Here is a 21920-nt window from a genome sequence, read left to right on the forward strand (position 1 = left end):
CTTCCTTCCTTCCAAAAATGTATGTATGCCATCTTTCATGGAGAAACTCTCTGAAAATCATACATCAAAACAGACACATTGTATTTTGAAAATAGGGTCAGGATAGACAAGGCTTCTCTACTCAAGGCTAGGGATGGGGGAGGAGTTTGACTCAGTTATCATTTCAAGACGAACTTACCTAATTCACACTTTCCCAAACCGCACACAAACGGAAACAGAGCCATCCTTCGAAATTCACATTGCTCCAAATTTTGTAATGGCAGGCCAAATGATGTGTAAGAAGATGCACGCATTGAGGTAAAGTGTGCATATGTTGCTGAAAATAAGATGCCAGAATGCATTATATTAGGGGAAATCGCTTTGCAAAAAAAAAAACGTGTATATTGAGGGGAAATTACACTAAGATACTGGTGAATTTTCATGGCGCCTTTTTAAAAAAACACGAATTGGTGTGGGAACGTGGAGAACTGAATGTAAGATTTGGAAAATGAGGAACAGAAAGAAACAGGAATAGACAGGTTCACTCATCTCTACACAAAGCTTAATAGACAGGCAAAATGCTTTGCCAAGGGATATTTCAAGTGTCGTGTGTTGATGACATTCCCCCTCCCCGTTTGTTGGTGTGTGTTGTTTTTATTGTTTTTTCAAATTATTTTTTCACATATAGTACATAGGAAGCTGCCTTATACCAAGTCAAGCCACTGGCCCATCTAAGTCAGTATTGTTTACAGCGACTGACAGTGGCTCACCAGGGTATCAAACCTGGGACCTTCTGCGTGCAAAGCGGATGCTACACCACTGAGCTGCAGCCCTTCCCTGAGATAGCTAGGTGTATATCTGTGTGGCTTTTGAGCACACTGACTGACAAAAGCCTTACAAAGTGTATTTGGATGGAAGGTACCCCACTTCCACTCCACTCCCTGCCCTGCTGCCTTGCAGTATTGCACTGCTGCCTTCATTTAAGCCTGTGCAAAAGGAAGCTGGATTCCTTTATCACTACATCTCTGAGCCCTGGGCTCGCCTCTTCTGCAAAGTCTTTGCTTAAGAGGTTAGGATGCCAGCCAGTGTTGTTTCGCACTGGGCAACCCCCTCCCCACACACATACACACACTGCAGCAAAGCTGAGCGAGCAGAGATGAGGCAGTCAGAATGCAGTGGGGAATGGAGAGAAGCAACAGAGGAGAGGAAAAACTGACTGTGGACTACAAGTTAAAAAATAATGGGAGTGAGGTGGTTGATACTATAACCATCACGGTAATCAAATTATAATCATTACAGTATAAGGCCTTTAAAAAAAAATGGAATCCTTTCTGTCAACGCTGTTGCCAAAATGACAGTGACTAGGAAGAGTTGTTGTTTTTAAAACATTTCTTAAATTAGCATTAAATCACGGGTAGCCCATGTGGTGGCCACCACATGTTATGGGACATGTTACAGCTCCCATCACACCTGACCATTGGCCTTGCTGGCTGAGGCTGATGGGAGTTGGAGTCCAAGAGAGCTGGAGGGGCCCCACATTGTAGCACTATAACACTCTTCCATTTAAGCTGTGTTCCGTTTGTTTGTTTGTTTGTTTGTTTGTTTGTTTTAAAAACCCACAATTTTAGCCGTAGTTTCGGAGCTAATTTAAATATTGATTAAAAAATAAACAGGGTGATAAAATAGTCCCCCACCGCAAAGTTTACACTAAATCTTCACTGAGCTTCAAGTGGCCACTCAGCTGAATTGGGCCACATCACACTCACAGGCGTAGACAGCATCCTGGGGTGAACACAGGGCGAAAGTACAATATCCCTGATAGTGTGGAAAGCCAGTTACAATTCTAGCTTATGCTTTTTGCATTTATTGCATTTATATCCTGTCTTTTTCTCTAAGGAGCTCTAGGCAATGTACATGGTTCTCCCCCCGCCAACAATCCTGTGAGGTAGAATAGGCTGAGAGGCAGTGACTGGCCCAAGTGAGCTTCATGGTCCAATGAGGGTTTGAACCTTGGTCTCCCAGGTCATAGTCAGACACCCTAACCTCTACACCATGCTGGCTCAGCAGGAGTACAGTGATTATTTGCATTAGGAGAAACCCATCTCAAAAATCTGGTGTTCCCAGCACAGAGAAAGCAACACAGAAACACTCAAATACTCCTGCCCTAGCCCCCTTAGGACATTGATATTCCATTCCCACCCATATATTTTTTCTATTCACTTGTGGTCACTAGGCGTTGGCCTCATCCAGCAGTCTCTTCTTACATTCACATCTTCTTAAGGCAGTGAAGAGGAATGTGACACAGGTTGTATGACCCAGGTTGCTGTGCGGATGAAATGGAGAGGGGAGAGAATCAGGCATACCACCTTCCGTTCTGAAGAAGAAAATACGTAGCAATAAAAACAATGGGTAAATAAATTAAATAGTTGCCTGTCAAGCTACAACTGGAAACTCTTAGTTCAAGTGGCAAGCTAGCTCTCCCAGTGTATTGCTATCAGCCAACAGATGTCAACACTTACCCTGGGTGGGAGAGTCACCCAGCCCACATCAACCAAGCCCTTGATAACACAGAGAACATCTGTTGCGGTTTCACCAAACCCACATGAGCATTCCATCATCTTCCATTGGTGCTTGCTGTCTTCTTTTGTCAGGTTTCTTGACAGCATTATTAAAATCAAAAAGCAATCCCTTATATTTTCCTTTCTCTCTCTCTGTCTCTATTGATCTAATTCTCTGCACCGTTTGCTAAAGATTGCCTTTTTCATTTAGCTTTACACCGAGTCTTCTGTTTTTTTATTTTTACCAACAGACTCCAGGGATTATCTTTAATTGCAATGCTAGTTTTACTCCTAAGGAAGTCAGTGTTTTTCCAGCTAATATCACAGCTAATAAAATTCTACTGCGCTTAAGTTTGAAAGGATGTGCCTTGTAGGTTAACCATTTTTGTGGCTTTTAAGTACCCTGAAGAAGGCTGCAGACAGAAGGGGAAGACGATGAGTGTGGACAGTTTTTAAATGCAAATTTGAAAGCAAACTTTTGTGCGCTCTGCCTCTTGGAGTGGGAAAACGCTCCAGTGGCAACCATTATATGAGAGACCCCTTCCAAAGTTCAATTTGGAGATGTGCTTCTGCTGGGTGGATTCAGCCTCAACCTCCCACCTCCCAAACCATTTTAAAATTTTCTGCAGATATTTTCAGGGGTCTCAGTCACCCTCTTCTCCTGATGTGGACCCCTGGACTGTGCCTTGTGGCCTCTCTGAAGCTGTAGTATCCATGATGCTCCTCAGCAGAGGTGTGGAACTTCAGGCCTGGGGGCCAAATGTGGCCCATGAAACTGGCCCCTGGATCTCTCCTGGGGCCATACCCCTCACTACCCCTGCGTCACATCCTCCTTGAGCGTTTTTGTATGGCTGAACTGTGCCCTTGAACTCTTAGCATGCCTCTTCTCTGCCTGGATGGAGGAAGAAAGGCATGTGTGAGTGTATCTATAGTCTACTGTACAAAGGTAAAAATGTACATCCGTTGCCCACTTTAGCATCTGCCGCCAGCAGGTTGCCCAGGTGGCCCTCTTGCTGAAAATTCCCCTATGTCCTCCCAGGATTGTCCTCCCTCCACCACCACCACCACCACAGCAGAGCTTTAGCCTTCCTTTAAACTCTGCATTAGGAGAAACCAAATATAAAATCAAAAAATCCTTCCAGTAGCACCTTAGAGACCAACTAAGTTTGTTCTTAGGAGATGTTTGCATAGCAGTCAAAGGTTAGAGGGGAGAGGGGAAGGTGATGATGAGCCTATTACTTCCCCTACACCAGAGACATAAAACCATCCAATTCTTTCCATGCTGCAACCTGATACATCTCATCATATTGCCACTGTCGGGTCATTTTGTGAGAGGTCCAGGAAGCCTGTGTGAGGTTTAGGGCTGCTGCTAGAGTAGGCGGATTAATTGTGTGTGTGTGTGTGTGTGTGCATAAAATAGCAAAGCACATGCCTGCATCAGATCCCATTACACACCACCATCTCTTCTCTGCTCCTTTCTTGTTTTCTCGCAAATGTGGCAAGAGCTCTCCTGTGGACCAAGCCATTGGTTGCATTTCCCTCCTCTCCGCAGAGAGGCTTTGCTTTGCTTAGGGGACCTGCTGTGAGGTTAACAGCCTCTTTTGTCACCTCTTCAACTCGCTTGCTAGGTGCTCTCTTTGAACAAATGAAGAAACAACAAATAATGATGATAACCTGATGGATGAGAGGGTTTATGTTGTGTTAGATTTCCCCGAAGGATTAATCCCCTGCCCTCTTCCCTTACCATCTGCACCTTCAGCAGCTGTTGCTTATTCCTCAATAGCATATAAATTTTCCAGCCCAAGTCTGCCTTCATCCATTGCCCAGGCACTTGCATGTGATTTTTCAGAGTTCCCTGTCCAGACCTACTTGAACCTGCTTAGATCTAATTCCTAACAGACACATGGCATTCTTTTGACCCTGAGCTTGATCAATCCTTGTTAGGAGGTTGCTTTTTGGGCAAGGGGAAGAGGTTGCCCCTTTAGATTTCCCCCCACTAAAGGTAATTTGTAATTCTGCAAACCCGGGGGTTGCCTCAAGCATTCTGATGATACCTCTCTGTTGTTTCTTACTGGCCCCATTTCGGTTACAATCTGGTCACAGCACTTGGCAGGTGGCTCCACTATTAGAGGGAGTGATTATTACAGTGGTAACTCGAATTAAGAACTTAATTCGTTCCGGAGGTCCGTTCTTAACCTGAAACTGTTCTTAACCTGAAGCACCACTTTAGCTAATGGGACCTCCCGCTGCCGCTGCGCCGCCACAGCACGATTTCTGTTCTTATCCTGAAGCAAAGTTCTTAACCTGAAGCATTATTTCTGGGTCAGCGGAGTCTGTAACCTGAAGCGTATGTAACCTGAAGTGTATGTAACCTGAGTTACCACTGTATTTGAAGTGTATTTGGAGAAAGAAAAAGTATACTCCCTGAGTGGGCTTTAACTGGTGTGCTGGAATAAGATCTGGGAAAACCGTTTGCCCTCGAGGGAGTCAGTTCTCAAAACATGGTGAGCAATCTTCAAACAATAATAAATGGTTGTTTTCAAGCAGCGGTCTAGGGTTTTGCTTTTTCTTGTTTTGGGCTTTTGGATTGCTACATTTACTTCCACCTGCAGCTCTCCTCCTCTTCAATGCATCCACTATGTGGGAGGTTTCAGTATATATAGAGATCAGTTGGTCCATCTGACTCAGTCCTGTCTATTCCAGTGGGGCCATAGCTCAGTGGTAAAGCATCTGCCTTGCATGCAGAAGATCACAGGTTCAAATCCCTGCATTTCCAGCTAGGAAAAATTGTTTGTGGGGTGGGGGGAGGCTTAAGTAAAACAATACAAATATTTGGCATTTGTCTGTTTTGAGACCATTAGATTGTGTCTTAATGTGTTAAAATATTATCAGTGTATTAATATCCCTAATTATGAAGAAGGCAGTAGGTGAAATATGTAATATGAATATGTCTGGAATATGTTTATAGGGGCCTCACTGTGTGGTAGGATTAGCTGTCCAATCACAGACTCTTGTTAACTTTTTTTTCCCTCCAACGCCCTCAAAAGTACATAATCCAGACCCCAGTGACATTAATTGAAAGACTTCTCTTGCCTGTGGTTACTCCCTGAGAGACTAATTTACCTTAAACTCCCATGGCAGTCCACCAGCGCTTTCACTAAGCAAAGATGAATCCAATCTACAAAACTCAGATCCAGGTCCCTGTTGTACATCTTTTGATTCTGATTGAAATTACACCAGGCTGTCTGGAGCCAAGAAACAACTTTGTTCATTGCAACTCATATATAAGGGAAACAAGAGAGAATTTTGGATTTAAAAAAAAATATTTATTTGGTTGATTTAAACCCCTTACAAAGCAGTTTACAGCAATGAATAGATACAATGGATTGTATCCAATGTGAGTTGCGCTCAGAGTAGATCCACTGAAATTAATAGATATAGCTAACTTATGTCCATTAACTTTAATTGGTCTACTCTGAGTTAAAAAAAATTGTTAAATACATTGAACAATGCAAACATTAAAAACCCAACCGGGGACGAACAATTAAAACAGCAGCAACAAACATGAAGGCAAATATAGCCATCAATAAAAAGCAGAGTGGATTTAAAAAAAAAGGTTCGAAGCAATGCAGGAAGTTGGACTAGATAACCCTTGTGAACCCTTCCTATTCTACAATTATATAATCCTATGATTCTAAAATTCATTTAAATCACAACAGTGAGGAGCCCATTCACACTTCCCAAATAAGGGAAGTCCACAGCAGATAAGGCCCTGTTTTTGTTCCCCTCCAGTCTCATGGTCCTTGGGCCTGGGAAGGTTCATATGCTTAGAAATGTTCAGTATTTCCTGTCTAGGAATGGAAGAGAAATATACAAATTTCAAAGAATAGTCGTGTTTCACTTTGTGTATTGGTTCGAGAAGTGTGAATTAAGCACTTTCACATTAAAATACAAATGAAATTGAATTTCTCCTCCACCCCTCATTGCTTATTAGCCGTCTCAAGCTTTTTTTCGAAAAGCCAGAATATACTATATACAGTGTGTGTGTGTGTGTGTGTGTGCGCCAGACAAAACAAAAATCCAGCCCAAATCAAACGTGTGAACAGCATGATCCTATATATATCTACTGAGAAATAAGTGCCATTGAGTTCACTGGGGTTTGTTCCCAAGGAAAGGAGCATGGGGTTGCAGCCTGAAGTCCCAGTGATTTCAGTTGAAGTCTTTTAAGCACCCACCTTGCTCTTTCCTTTAGCTAGAGCAGTGGTAGGTAACCTCCGGCCTGCCAGGTCTGATGATTTGACCCTTGAGGTTCTCATCAGGCCACACTGTTCACAGGCACTGCTCTATGCCTTCTGAGATCACTTTTTACTGGCTGGCATGTATATCTGAATTCTTGCTTGTCTGGATGGTGGATGGAAAAGATACTGGGAGTGAGCCTTGAAAGCTCTGGTTTCGGTGTAGCCTTACTGCACAAAGGCAGAAGTCACATCCATTGATCTGCCAACTTTTGTCCCCAGGCAAAATGCCCACTTTGTCTCTGGTCTCACCTGCCAGAAAGTTGCCTGCAAGAGAAGGCAGCCTGTGGCCTGGAAATGGTTCCCCATGCCTGAACTAGAGCATATTCAGACAAAATATGTTTCTCTAAGTATGTACTTTTTTTTTTAAGGGGCTGAATTTACTTTCAAGGAAGGCAATAGTACCCATTGGCTTCTGTCTGAGAAACTCCAGCAGTTGCCGTTGTACATCTCCCTTAATTACTCCATCCTTTAAAGCAGAGTAAGAGCAATTCAACCAAATGAAGAAGGCATCATATGAAGCTGAAGTACATCAAAGATGTACATCTTAGGGAGAAAGGGGCATGGCTTAGTGGTACAGCATTTGCTTTGCATGCAGAAGGTCACAGGTTCAATCCCTGGCATCTCCAGGTGGGCTGAGAAAGATTCCCTGACTGAAACCCTGGAGAGCCCATGGTCAGTCATTGCATAAAATATTGTGCTAGGTGGACCAGTAGACGGACCCAGTGAAATGCAACTTCCTATGTTTGTCTCTTGGGGGATTCCTAGAGATAATGACATGTGTCTCTTCTGACTCTTTGCCTTTTGAAAGGTTCTTCTCTGGCAAATGGAGGCCTGAATCTTCATAGCACTGTGAAAAGGAAGCTGGAAGGGGAGAAAGATTATGTCTTTGATAAGAGACTCAGGTACAGCGTGCGTCAAAATGAGAGCAACTGTCGGTTCAGAGACATTGTAGTACGCAAAGAAGATGGATTCACGCACATCCTCCTCTCCAGTCAAACCTCAGATAACAATGCACTGACTCCAGAGGTATGCAGGTGAACGTCAAAGCAAAGGGGAGAAGCCCTGTAAAGTGGGAGGGCGATAGTAGCCAGAAAGCTAAAGTCAATCTTAACCTGAGTTTACCATTGTCCCCTCATCGCCCATGAAGAAGCTCCCATTTCGGACTTCCACTGTTGATGCTTGCAATATTTTTTAAATGAAAGAATAGAAGTGGAGACTGCAGATTTGTAGTCTGTACACAACATTTTTATTTTCCTCAGGGTTTGAATGGAGGCCACAGGAACTTAAGTGATGCTTGCATTATGAGTTGATTACTCCCCAAACCCCGTCATGTTCACATGGTGGCCAATTGTGGGGGGGGGGGGTGGTTCCTGATTGCATTCCCAAGTGGCAAGATATTGAGGCTTACTGATGGGAAAGGACCATAGCTCAGTAGCAGAGCACAGACTTTGGATGTCATGGGTCCCAGGTTCAATCCTTTATATCCCCAGGTAGGTCTGGGAATGTCTCCTTTCTGAAACCCTGTAGAACTGCTGCCAATCCATGTAGACAATGCTGAGCTTGATGGACCAATGATTTGATGGTACAAAGCACCTTCCTATGTTCCTTCCTATCACCTCTCAAGATATTTGAACTTTTGGCCATTCTCCAGGTTGACATAAGTATCAAGATCTTCCTGCTTCGTTTTTTTATTATTATTAATTTTTATTCCAAAAAAAACTATGGGTAAAAAGGTCACTTCAGAGTTAACTGTATCATGTCACAAAAATACAAAGCTGGGTGCAGGAGGTACAATTCATAAAAATCTGGAGAATATTATAATGCTTTTAAAAAATTCCACTGGAATGACTCCTGTTCCCATGGTTTGCCTACAGCCCTGATTACTGATCAGATGAGCTGATCAAGAATCAGATGAGCTGATCAAGGATCACTTCCCCCAAGCTCTTTGAATCCTCGCTTCACATTCTGAAATAGCACAATATCCTTTGGGGCTTTGTTTTCTGAAGGCGGTAGCTTCTGCTGTTTTATCCTCAATTAATTAAAGGTGCCTCAGAACCTGGTAATTGCATTTCCATTCTTTGCATTGGTTTAAATCAAAAACAAAACCAGAGCAAATGTTTTGCCTAGCAGAAGACAGAAGCTACTGCAATGTAATAATGTGCTATCAGAATTGTTTCTCCCAGACATTCAAGGGGGCAAATTGCAGTTTGAGGGGCACACTTTTATGAAGGCATTTGTCTCTGTTTCTTCTTCTTCTCTGGTGCTTCAGACCATCATCCTTGGTCATTGTCCGTGCTCTCTGGGGCTGATGGGACTGGATTACAACAGCAAGTTCATCACCCCAGTTTCTTAGGTCTTCTCTTCATTGCCCCAGTCCATGACCACTTGTAAACATCAGCTTTCTTAACAATACCTTCAGAAATGGCTTCGAAAATAGATTTTTCAGATGCTTCAACTGTTCCTAATTTCTCCTAATGAACACATTTTGTATGCATCTGACTAATATACACATTTTTGAAATGCAATTTTCCCTAATATAATGGATTTTTGCATGTTATCTTCACTAATATATGCATATTCATATGGAGTTTGCCCTAGTTCGTGCATTTTTGTGCAAATATATGGCTGGAGAACTGCATTGCAAAATTAAGAGAAGTGCAAATTTCAAAGAATGGCTGTGTTTCAGTTTATGTTTTGTTACAAAAAGTGCAATCAATAATTATTATTACTATTTATATCCTGCCTTTTTCCAGGCAGCTTACAAAAAATAGGCAGATTTGCCTTTAGATGCAAACTGAATTGAATTTCTCCCCCATTGCTATCTGAGAGTAAGGATGGATGGATTTGTTGATTTTGATTTCTCCTAGGTTCACAAATTTCCAATCTTAGCTTGACTTTTCTACATAAGTTTGCATAGATAGATAGATAGATTCCCCATCAGACATTTTGTGTGCCCTTCCAGCATTTCTCATACGCACCTTTATGCAGTGTAATCCTATTTGCATGCAATTTGCCTAATATACACCTTTTTGCATGTTATTTTAACTAATATATACAATGCCCACTTTCCCCTAATATGCACATTATTATTTTTTTGTTCAAGGGCTGCACCGTAAAATCATGGGAAGTGTGAATTTTGAAGGATAGCTGTGTTTCAGTTCATGTACTGTTTTCATAATGTGAATTAGGAAGGTCCATGATAAAATTCAAGCAAAACCAGATTTTTCCCACATCCCTACCAGAGAGCAAGTTCCCTTGAACATGGTGGTGATTACTTTTGAGTATGCCTAACTTTGCCCTGTGAATATGCCTGAGCTGCTGATCATAGTAAGACGAGTTCCACTGTAGTAAACGTTCTATTAAAGATTGTTTGGTCAAGGGCCTCTTCAGTCTGATCTGACACCACTTTCAGAAGATAATGCAGGACAGGATAATTTCTGGGTAAACGAAATGAAGCAGGCGGGAAAGAACTTTCAGCAATAGTAATGATACTGGGTGTGAGAACATGTTTTTTAAAACACACCCAGTAACTTGTTTATTTTATCAAGGCAATTTATGCCCTGCCCTTATGGGCAATCAGTGAAAGTCACAGTGGGTAGCTGAAGCCAAATCATTCCTAAATCATCCACCTCATAAACTAAAAGCCTGCTGAAATTAGAAATCAGTTTCTGAGTGCTATATGAATAATCTTAAATTTGTAAGAAGTGAAGGATATGAATTACTTCATATTCCCAAGGTTTTTAATGTTCTCTTCCTTGCAGAATTAGTGTCAGCAACCATGTGGATGTACATAATAAAATTTACAGTACACCTGATTCTCAGAAAGCTTTCCCAACCCTCTTTGATTCTCCCAAAGAAAGAGCCCCACTAACTAAGCTGGAAAGCTCATTTCTTGCCAAAGATGTATTCCTTTTATTGTCACTTGACTTCCATAACTATTTATTTTATTTTTTTAGTTTCCTTTGCCAGTCTCTCCAAAGAGAATAGCCATACACTGTTGGCGATTCCAACAGTGCTGCGCAGCTCATGACATGTACATTGAACGCATATTATTGAAAATCAATTAAATAGAAGCATAGCACAGCATTTTCCCCTTGGCATGTTACTTGCATGGGGCCCCACTATGCAGTTACTGGGGAATGGGACCTAGTTGCATGGAAACTTCTGTACACACAGAAGCTTTGTCAATTCAGACATCTGTGCCCAATACATTGATGCCAGGGGTTTTGTGTACAGTGGTACCTCAGGTTAAGAACTTAATTCGTTCTGGAGGTCCATTCTTAACCTGAAATCATTCTTAACCTGAGGTACCACTTTAGCTAATGGGTCCTCCCGCTGCCATTGCACCGCCGCCGCCCGATTTCTGTTCTCATCCTGAAGCAAAGTTCTTAACCCAAGGTACTATTTCTGGGTTAGCGGAGTCTGTAACCTGAAGCATCTGTAACCTGAAGCGTCTGTAACCCGAGGTACCACTGTACTTGTAAATTGAGACAGGGTTAGAGGTGGATCCTTGATCCCCTTCATACAATTAATACATCAAGGGGGTTCTATGCCAGGTAAAGTGATTTTACCACCTGTTTTAAATAAAGACAGCTGGCATGTTGCTTGGCTTCTTTCTTGCAGGCACATACACAACTGCTTAAAGGTACAGAATCTGCAAATCACAGAGGAAAGCCCACACCTACACAAAGTGCAGTACTCAGGAGGGACAGGAAAAAATGGGCATGATCCTGCTCTTCCTGCGGTGTGCTCTTCCTGCGGTTGTGGGTGTGGGTGCTATACTCCCAAAAGTTTCTCTAATTTGCAGCTATTTGCACATCTGCCCATGGCCCCAAAAAGTTTGGCCAAGCCCCGTTCCACACATTGAGTCTACACAGTCATTTGAAGAGTCTGTACAGTTTCTGAAGGCATGAAAAGGAAAAAATAGCTCTTCTGGGGCCCACACCACTGCACAATACCCTTGTGTGGTTTAGACAAGCTTTTTTCTGGAAGAAAAGCAGAGGGTGCAATTTAAAGGGTGGCAACATGAAGCCTTGGGAAGTCGGAAGCAAACCAATGACCTTAAATTTCCTTCCTCCTTATTTCACTAGCAATACCTTTTGCTTTTGAAAGTTGCAAGGCAACTTATAAATAATGAGTGTAGAGCAGAGATAGCCAAAGTGGAGGCTTCCAGATGTTGTTAGGCTTCAACTCCCAACAGCAAACCCATCCAGTGGCCAAAGTAATATTGAATATGTCTTTGAAACGTCCAGTTGTAGCTGAAACAATGTGAAGCTAGTGATCACTTTAGCTGTGTGTGTGTGTCAAAGAACTGTTCTTGTTTTTTGGTCTTCACAGATCATGAAGGAGGTCCGGAGAGCACTGTGCAATGCGTCAGCCGACGACAGTAAACTCCTGCTTCTCAGCGCAGTGGGTAGTGTCTTCTGCAGTGGCCTAGACTACTCCTACTTAATTGGCAGGTTATCCAATGATAGAAGAAAAGAAAGCACTAGGATCGCAGAAGCTATAAGGTGACTTTGTCTTGCCTCTGATGCTCAGGAGTTGCTGTGCATGGGGAGGAGGTCTTAAGATTTTTTATTTTTTATTTTAGTTTTTGTGGTCAGTGTACATGTTTATGTGTTTCTTTGCTTAATAGGGTTGTTATTGTTGAGTTGTTTCTGTTTTTTATTTTGATTATGTATTTTGTGTTTTTATATTGTGATTTTATCTTGTGAACCGCCCTGAAAACTGTGGGTATAGGGCAATATACAAATAATAATAATAGTAGTAGTAATAATAATAATAATAATAATAATAATAATAATAATAATAAATTCACTTATAAGATACTAGCAGCCACTCTGAAGTTTTATTACAATCAAGCGGTGTATACGTTTTGTTAAAATAAATGAGCAAAATTATCACGAAGAACAGATACCCTCACAGCTTAGAAATCAGTGTAGGACAAACTAAAAAAATGTTGTTGTTGTTGTCACTATTTTACCCAACTCTCACCCTAAGGCAGGTTACATTGAAACACAATATATACAGCAGATGGCACACATAATCAAGCCTGGAGGGTTGACTTCGGTCAGGGATAGGGAAGCTGTCGGCCTCCAGAAGTTTGTTGGACTACAACTCCCATCATTCCTGTCTGTTGGCCATGCTCACAGGGCCTGATGAGATCTGGAGTCCAGCAATGTCTGGACAGCCACCTGTTCCCCATCCCTGACTTGGGCAGTGATCCTTGGCGGGAGATGTTACAAGTGCGTCCCCATTTTCATCTGGGAAATGTGAAAGGGTTGAGCTCACCTGGAGATCACCAACATGAAGTACAAGCCCTGTAGAGGTTTTGATTGTAGCTTCCCTTCCTTCTGGCATGTCAGGTATGGTCTCAGGGACTTCAGCATATTCATAAATTTCAGCACTCATGTTTCTTGCTAGCATGGCAGCCTTGCTTGATTAAAACAGGATTGTGCAATATGGCTGAGCCTAACAAAGGAGGTGTTCTGCTCTTTTCCTTAGAAGTGAAATGACCTCATTTACATGTAAATGGACTACCAGTGTTAAAATGTGGCCTTCCTTTAATAAGTGTCATATTATTTTTAATAGAAATCTGCCTAGTGTCAAGCACGTTCCTTAAATCCGTTGCCAAACATGCTCCTTCCCTGTTTGGAGCCCAATCCCAAACTGTTGCCAATTAGTGCCCATGCAATCATGACCCATTTGTGCCAATTATGTTTCTGGCTCTGTGTTTCGTTTGGGAAGGTCTGTAGCTCAGGGGCAGAGGACATGCTTTGCATGCAAAAGGTCCCAGCTCCAACCTCTGACCGCTCCAGGTAGGACTGGCTAGGGCCCCTACCTGAAATCCCAGAGAGTTGCTGCGTGTCAGAGTAGACAATACTGAACTACATGGATTCAGTATAAGGTATCTTCCAATGTACTTGGGGGGAAACGTAGTTTGTAATGTACCCAAAAAATTACAAGGGAAATGGCCACTCAAATCAGGGGTGATTTCAGAAGTTACACAGGCATTTTAAAGTTTCAGGAGCCTACAGTGTCATAAAGCAGGTGTGGGAAACTTTGCTCATCTCAAGGTCCGCATTCCTTTCTGAGAAACCTTTCAGGTGCCACATGCCATGGGTTAGAGGCTGCAGCTCAGCAGGCAGAGGATCTGCTTGGCATGTTGAAGGTGAATCAGTAAAAACAATGCTGAGTTAGATGGATCAAGGATGTGTCCCAGTATAAGCCAACTTCTTAGGTGTACATGCTGCTCCGGGGAGCTATAGATCAGTGGGTAGTGGGAGTTCCCGGCGTGCACAGCGGGAGGATGGCGGACTTTAACATCTTTGCTATCTATCACGAGTTAATTTGGCGGCTGCGATGGGAGTAAGCAGCCTCCCACCTCCCCGGGACGACGGGGAGGGCTGCCTTTGCCCGCGGTACTCCTTAACCCGCTTTGGGTCCTTCGGGACCGGTGGGGGAGTCTGGGCACATAGGGCTCGTTTTCAGATGCAGCTCCTGGAGCCGGCCCCGTTCGTGCACGCTCCCTTTAATTGGATATATAAATTTGTTTAAAGATTTTGGGCATGTCTCGGACAAAGGAGTGGGAAGAATGTTGCTAACTGCAGCCCTGAGTGATTAAGAATGAAGATTGGAAGAAGACGCGGACTTTACATTGGTATGTGAAGGAGGGAAAAGAAGGGGGGGTAAGCTCTGGAATCTCCGTTTGTTTTGCCTCAATATCTACTTAACACGGGCGAAACCTCCCCCTAGAAAATCCACTTTCACAGGCAAATGGCAAGTGGACTTTAAAGACAGAATGGAAATTAGAATGGAAATTACAAAAATAAACTGTGTGGAGGTGAAACTTGATCTGGACTTGACTCAACAGAAATGGAGGATCCTCGGCTGGCTGTGACGCAGCTAGAATTAACTGCCGAGTGCTGATGATAGCCTGTGGAGCTGTACACCACTTCAAAGGGAGAAGCCGGATTTGATGGACGATTGATAGTGGAATTTACGAGGGTCTGGCCCTCCCGGAAAGGAGTGGGGACGGCTCACAGGGGAAGAAATTGGTGTGTCGCAGTTTGATTTACAAGTTTGATTTATGAGAGACTTTCAAGATGGCGTCAGCCGAAATGCGATATTGGGAGAGGATGGCTTTTTCCACACAGAGACATTATTTACTATAAGAGTGTCTGCTTGCTGGCATTTATCAGAGGCTGTGAAAATATTGACTTTATGAAGCAACTGGAAAAGATCATAAGAAAGCGCTCCGGAGTCCGAGACATGGGGAATTCACAAGTTAAAAATTTGGCATAATTGGAATTGTTATAATTGGAATTGTATAATTAATTTGGCATTGTAATTTGTTTGGTAATTGGAAATATATGTTGGAAAATCAATAAATATGTTTAAAAAAAAAAAAAAATAGATCAGTGGGTAGTGCATCTGCTTTGCACACAGAAGGTTCCAGGTTCAATCCATGGCATCTCCAGGTAGGGCTGGGAAAAGTCTCCTGCCTGAAACCTTGGGGAGCCACTATCTGTCAGCATGGACAGTTCTGAGCCAGGTGGATCAATGGCCAGACCCATTATAAGGTTGCTTCCTGTGCTCCTATAGGTTGCAAAGGTGAATCTATTTTCAGAGGGAATAGGCATCAGTGATAGGGAGTGGCTGCCTCCAATGGGCTTTATTTATGAGGTTCTCTTAAGTTATCTGGCTCCCTTGCCAAAGGTTTCACTCCAATCCAGCAAGGTAATTCTCACGTTTGTTTCCTTTTATTGCAACACTATATGTTGTAATAATAATAATTATGTGTGTGTGTGTGTGTGTGTGTGTGTGTGTGTGTGTGTGTGTATTTATTACACGTACATTAACACAGAAGGTCTCCAAGCAGGGCACAGCATGCAGAAAAGGGAACAAAAATGCAAAATAACAGAGGTTCTGCACTGAGAGGTTCTCAGAATTGCCAGCAATTTCCGGTAATTTCCCAAATTGACATTTTTTGGAATGTGATTAATAACAGTTCTCCTTCTCCTCCTCCTCCAGGGATTTTGTCAAAGCTTTTATCCAGTTTAAGAAGCCAATCGTGGTTGCGATCAATGGACCCGCTCTCGGCTTGGGGGCTTCCATTTTGCCGCTCTGCGACATCGTCTGGGCGAGTGAAAAGGCCTGGTTTCAGACACCTTATGCAACTATTCGTCTCACTCCAGCCGGCTGCTCTTCCTACACGTTCCCACAGATACTGGGTGTCGCTCTGGTAAGTCTGTTTCCTGGATTATTTCGGTGGTCCAAATCCAGGCAAATGGCTTGGATCTAAATGTGCCCTTCTGCAAGCACAAAGCCTCATTATCTGCTCATAGAGAGACCGCTTCTGACTTAACAGAAGAGGATTGCACAAGTGGGCTGAATCCAGAGTTTCTCTTCTGCTGGGACAAATCCTCATTCAACCATATGTGCAATGTTGTTTGCTATTTCTTCCCCTAGATCCCATACCTTTATGGTTTTAACTCACTCCATGCAAACCAAGTCCTTACACTTTTTCAGGGCAGCATCCCCTCATAGCCAAACCTCTGGGGGCCACATGCCAGTGTTGGGCGGGGGGGCTGAGGCAAAAGTGGGCGGAGCAAGACCTGTGACTCTTACCTTTGTACCAGAGGCTACATTCAAGCCCTGCCGAAGTCCGAGAAGGGTCTACACACACATTTCAGCGTCTTGACTCAAATATATTTGATTGCAGGCAAATGAAATGTTGTTCTGTGGAAGGAAGCTAACGGCACAAGAAGCCTGCAGCAGAGGACTTGTCTCCCAGGTTTTCTGGCCCACAACGTTCGGGCAAGAAGTGATGTTGAGGGTGAAGGAAATGGCATCCTGCAGTGCAGTGGTAAGAAACATGCAGTCGTTGGGATTGGCTAAGGAATGACAATGTTCATTTTTGGAAACAAAACTCACAAACTGATATAGGAATGTGGAGACATGGATTTAAGCTTGGAAACATAAGGAACCGAAACTGATAGGTTCGCCCCTTCATATAAAAGCATCAGCTACAATATCCTTAGGCTCTATTTCTGGGCTTGAAGGGAATAGTTAAAACTTCTTTTATGTATTTACCGGTACTTTAAAAGCTAATCTCATCTCTTCCAGAAACTTCCAGTAATCAGGATTGTTGGGAATAATAATAATAATAATAATAATAATAATAATAATAATAATAATAATTTAATATACTGTAAACCACCCTGTGATCTTCAGGTGAAGGGCAGTATATACGTTTAATTAACAACAACAACAACGTAATTAATATGCAGTGATTTGAGGACTCTAAAAAGCTACATAAAAATATTTTGTTATTCTTGTTGCTGCAATCTTGGGGGGCTTTTTAGGGAAAGTTGGCAAGGATGCATAATCCTTTACCTGGGACATTTTATTCAGGGATGGGGAGCCATTTTTGTCTTCTATGTGATCAGTGGGCGAAGGCAAGGGCAAAGGTGGGCAGAGCAAGAAGTGTAAATTCGAGCTTTGTACAGTAGGCTAGTTTCTACAGACATTCCTCCCTCTATTCTCAATCCAGGCAAGCAAAGAGGCATCATCGGAGTTCAAGGACACGTTTCAGCCAGACAAAAGGAGAGTGTGTGGAGCAGGGTGGGTGACGGGTGTTGCTTGAGTGGGTGGATGGCATGGGGAGATCCTCAAGGGCCAAATAGAGAAGTTTGGGGAGCCTGTGGGTGGACTCTTAAGTCCAGGAATAAGGTTGGGTTGGTGAACTGGTGTATAGGAGTAGTGTTAAGCACTCTCCCTTCTGCCCACCAGTTTTCCCCTGCAAAATTCATCTCCACCCCTGGTGCGGGGAACATGTTTTCCATGTTGTCTGGCAAACATGACAAACCCAACTGCATCAGAACAAAAAAACCATTTGTTCCTCCATCCTGTTTCCAACAGTTGCCAACCAGATCCTTCCGAGAATCAACTTTCCTAAGCTTGCTTTTTTATAATTTGGATACCTAAATCTGCCTTATAATGAGCCAGACCATTATCCTATGTAGCCCAGTGCTGCTTATGGAAACATTGTGGGGCTCATGGTGGCGCTATGAGCTTCTGCTGCAGACTCAGTTTCTCAGAGATCCACTTCAGAGAGGAAATTGTTCATTTGCACAGACTGCATATGCACAGTAGTAGTCCTGATTTTAAAATAATGTGTCATGTGTGGGATCTGATTTTCTACCCGAAGAAAAATAGAATATTTTTGTCACCTTTTATAATAAAAGATTGTAGCTCTCTGCCACACTCTTCTCCAGCAAAGACAGAGCAGGTACTAGTTTCAGTGGAAAGATCTGGAGACACAGCAAGGCACTTTTAATTAAATGAATTGCAGATAACATCTCACGTGGCATAAGAACCACAAAAGAAGCACAGGCTTGAAAAGGCACTGAAGCTCTTGCAGATTGTGCCGATAAGCACATAAATTGATCTGACAATGCCCCCAGCCTGATCCTGCATTCCCCACTGTTGTTTCCATTGTTATCCTTGTTTCATCTTCTGATTTCATGAGGTGATGAAATGTAGCCATGCACATAAGGAAGCCTGTAAAACAAGGATGGGGAGCATCGGGCCTGTATTTCTGGCCCTCAGGACCAGGGCCGGCCCAAGATATTTTGCCACTTGAGGCAAAACAGAAAATAGTGCTCTGCCGCCACTGTCTCTACTGCCGCGCCTCCTGAGGCAAATGGGGGCAGCCTGGTGAAGCTCCAGCGCACTGAAGGTGACAAGAGAAGCGAAAAAGGAGGTCGGAAAGGAGCAGGCAGTGGCAGCCTCACTCTTCCCAGGCAGTGGCTGTGGGCAAAAAGCACAGGAAAAGTCCAGTGGCATGGTGCTCAGGGGCCCAGATTTGCCACACACACCCAGCTGCCCCGAGCCTGCCACCTGAGGCTACCCCTCACTTGCCTGGGTAGAGGAATGTGCGTACGTGTGGAGAAATGTCTGGCTTTGCATGGCAGGAGGGCAACTTGTTGTACAAAGGTATATCATCCTCACAGCTCTACTCTCTTTTTTCCTCCGGCTCCACCCAAGGCTGGCCTGCAGCCCCAGAAGGCTGCCCATGAAGGAGTATGGCCTTCAGAATGAAAAAGCCCCCATCCCCACTGTAACAGAAGAAGAAAGAGTGGTCAGGTGGAGAGTCACGAGCAAAGGTTACAATGCTCAATGAGCAACCAGGGGCCACATGCCAAAAGTGGCTGGGACCAGAGGCAGAAATTGGGCAGAGCAACAGGTGTGCCTCTTACTTAGATATGTATGGCTACATTCCACCCCCCAACAAAAGACAGAGGCTTCTACACATACATCTCTCCATCCAGGCATTGTTGTTGTTGTTGTTCAGTCATTCAGTCGTGTCTGACTCTTCGTGACCCCATGGACCAGAGCACGCCAGGCACGCCTGTCCTTCACTGCCTCTCGCAGTTTGGCCAAACTCATGTTAGTAGCTTCAAGAACACTGTCCAACCATCTCATCCTCTGTCGTCCCCTTCTCCTTGTGCCCTCCATCTTTCCCAACATCAGGGTCTTTTCTAGGGAGTCTTCTCTTCTCATGAGGTGGCCAAAGTACTGGAGCCTCAACTTCAGGATCTGTCCTTCTAGTGAGCACTCAGGGCTGATCTCTTTAAGAATGGATAGGCATTACTGCATTTCAAGGACACACTGCAGCCAAGAAACAGCACGTGGAGATGGTACAGAGTATGGCTAGTGACGGTTGTGGCATGGAGAGAGATCTGAGGGCTGGATAGAGAGGCCTTGAGTGCCACATTTGACCCTGAGACTCCCCACCCCTGGTCTAGCTCATAAAATAAAAGTCTGCTAGAACAAAAAGTAATTCAATAACTGGTGGAAAACATTGCATAAAGGGGCCAACTGCACATCATGGGGCCAGGTGCTCCATAATCTGGCTTTAGCCACTGAGAAGACCTTTTCTCTTGTCCCATCCAGACATTCTTCCACCATAGTTGAGACATTGATAAGGATCTCACCTTCTGGTCAGAGTCCAGAGACCTTCCAAGCTGTATAGGGGGAAAGGCATCACCTTAGATTTCATCCTCTCTCCAACCATCTCTTGTCACCCCATTATCCCACCATCCAATGACAGTACTTGGAAAATGAATGTGTTAGATTTAGAACCTTCCTTGCCTCTTATCTGGAGTTGTTTGTTTCACTAACATTCAGACGTTTGGTTCCTCCTAAACTCCTAATCTGGCCGCCCTCTTGCGTAGTGACATTGGCTTCACTCATAATGGGTTTTACAGAGTTTCTACCTCAGGAGCACCTACTAACACTTTTGCAGCTGCATTCTGGGCCAGCTGATGTTTCCAAAGAGTGAATGAATTGAAATGATGAAATGGGCTTAACAATTTCTTTTCTTAGGTACTGGAAGAATCTAAATGCCTGGTCCGGAGCTTCCTTAAATCTGGCCTCGAAGATGTGAATGAGAAAGAATGTCAGATGTTAAAACAGCTCTGGAGTTCTTCCAAAGGACTAGATTCATTGTTCAGCTATCTGCAAGACAAAATTTATGAAGTCTGACATCCTTGCGCAACTCTGAAAGAGCAGGGAGGAAGAATGTTCCAAGAGAAAAGTGATTTCAGGCGTCACCAGGGTTTGAGAAAATAATATAAAAGTCAAACCCAGACCTAGCAAATCCTTCAGAGGAATTTGTGATAGTGTATCTAACATACCTATGGTTGTGTCAGTTTCCTTGTGAGTTAAATAGAGAAGTTCAGTGGCTGTTCCTAGCAGGTTTGATTATTGTTCAACAAAGGAAGAGACAGATGTGTTAAGAACTGCATCTCAAGGTACACTTGCCTAGAGAGAAGTGTACATTCCATGTGCTAGAAAGCACGAGTGTGCCCCATCAAGGTATACTGCAAAAATCAATTGTTGTCTTTTTTAAATTTTAATTTATTCTTGCTACTGTAAGCAACTTATCTTTGCATTGACCCAAGTGGCTCAGTTTAGAATTTGGGCCAAAGCCACACTTTCAGGGCCCACTTTAGAAATATTTTAATAATTTTGTTTTGCTCGTTGAAAGAATAACCATGGGGGGGAAATTAAAAGGGGAGAGTATAATTTATATGTATGATGTAAAAAAAAATATTTTGGAGAAAAGAAAAAGAACCTACCTGGATTTGTGTTTTCCCCTCTCTGTTGCTGAATTTATTTAATTTATTTATTTGTATCTTGCTGTGTGTGTGTGTGTGTGTGTGTGTGTGTATGCATACATACACATTTGATTGTTGGTCTAGTTAATATATAATTGTCGTTTTCAGATTTCCCCGGATTGGACAACTGTTTTGCACGAGTACACAAGCTCTGTGGTTTACAGTAAACGGATTGAGCTGTGCGTACAATAAAAACAAGATAAAGCAGGAATGCTGTAGGGCATTAAAAAGCAGCAGAGAGTAGACACCATCTTAGATACTTTAAGAAAACCAATAAAATGCCGAAGCTGTGAGTTTTACACAAGTCTCCTCCTGACAACTTGAGGCATAGGCAGCAGATGCTACATTTAAAAGAAAAGCTAATATGTTTACTATTTTCTTATTAGCTTGACATTAATAACAGGGTGAATGGTGCCTAACTTGTGGTGCCAACAAAGGATTAAGCATTCCTTTGTGCTATGATTCTTAGAACCTTACCTTCATGAGCCTCTTTCCTCAGATGATGTGGTATATTTTGGAGAACGTTGAGAGAGGCCAGCAAGAAGCTGCTAGAGGATCTTTCATTCTCCAGCCCTCGGTGGCCAGACTCTCCACCAGGAAATTCCACAAGGACACAGGTTTCCCTCAGGACAGTCTGTGGTCATTTACTATTACAATGTGACCCTAATAAATAGATTCTTCCATATTGCATCAGTTTATTTTGTGTTTGAAGTCTATGGAAAAATACCAGAAGGAATGCGTTCTTCAGATTAAGCAAAGAAGCTGGCAAGTCCAATCAAGATGGTGTGGGCTGTTCCAGTGATTTGTATGGCGGCTCTGCATCTTCTGACTACTCTAAAAAATTATTGTTCTCTTAAGATTGCAAAAAATGAAAAAAGAGGAATCCTGGGAACAGACTG

The 21920-nt window shown here is 43.1% G+C and overlaps 1 protein-coding gene across 1 annotated transcript in view; it reads left to right on the forward strand.

Annotated features, from left to right (window-relative positions):
- The window catches only part of CDYL2 (chromodomain Y like 2), a 62246-nt gene extending 41344 nt beyond the window's left edge, over positions 1-20902 (forward strand). Inside the window, exons 3-7 of the mRNA XM_033157185.1 lie at positions 7644-7861; positions 12173-12345; positions 15869-16079; positions 16560-16703; positions 20228-20902. Of these exons, the coding sequence (XP_033013076.1) occupies positions 7644-7861; positions 12173-12345; positions 15869-16079; positions 16560-16703; positions 20228-20386 (905 nt within the window). The 3' untranslated portion in view covers positions 20387-20902. The remainder of the gene's footprint in view (positions 1-7643; positions 7862-12172; positions 12346-15868; positions 16080-16559; positions 16704-20227) is intronic.
- Positions 20903-21920: the final 1018 nt, after the last annotated feature.

The sequence above is a fragment of the Lacerta agilis genome, chromosome 8 (assembly GCF_009819535.1).
Source record: "Lacerta agilis isolate rLacAgi1 chromosome 8, rLacAgi1.pri, whole genome shotgun sequence".
Classification (NCBI taxonomy): Eukaryota; Metazoa; Chordata; class Lepidosauria; order Squamata; family Lacertidae; genus Lacerta; species Lacerta agilis.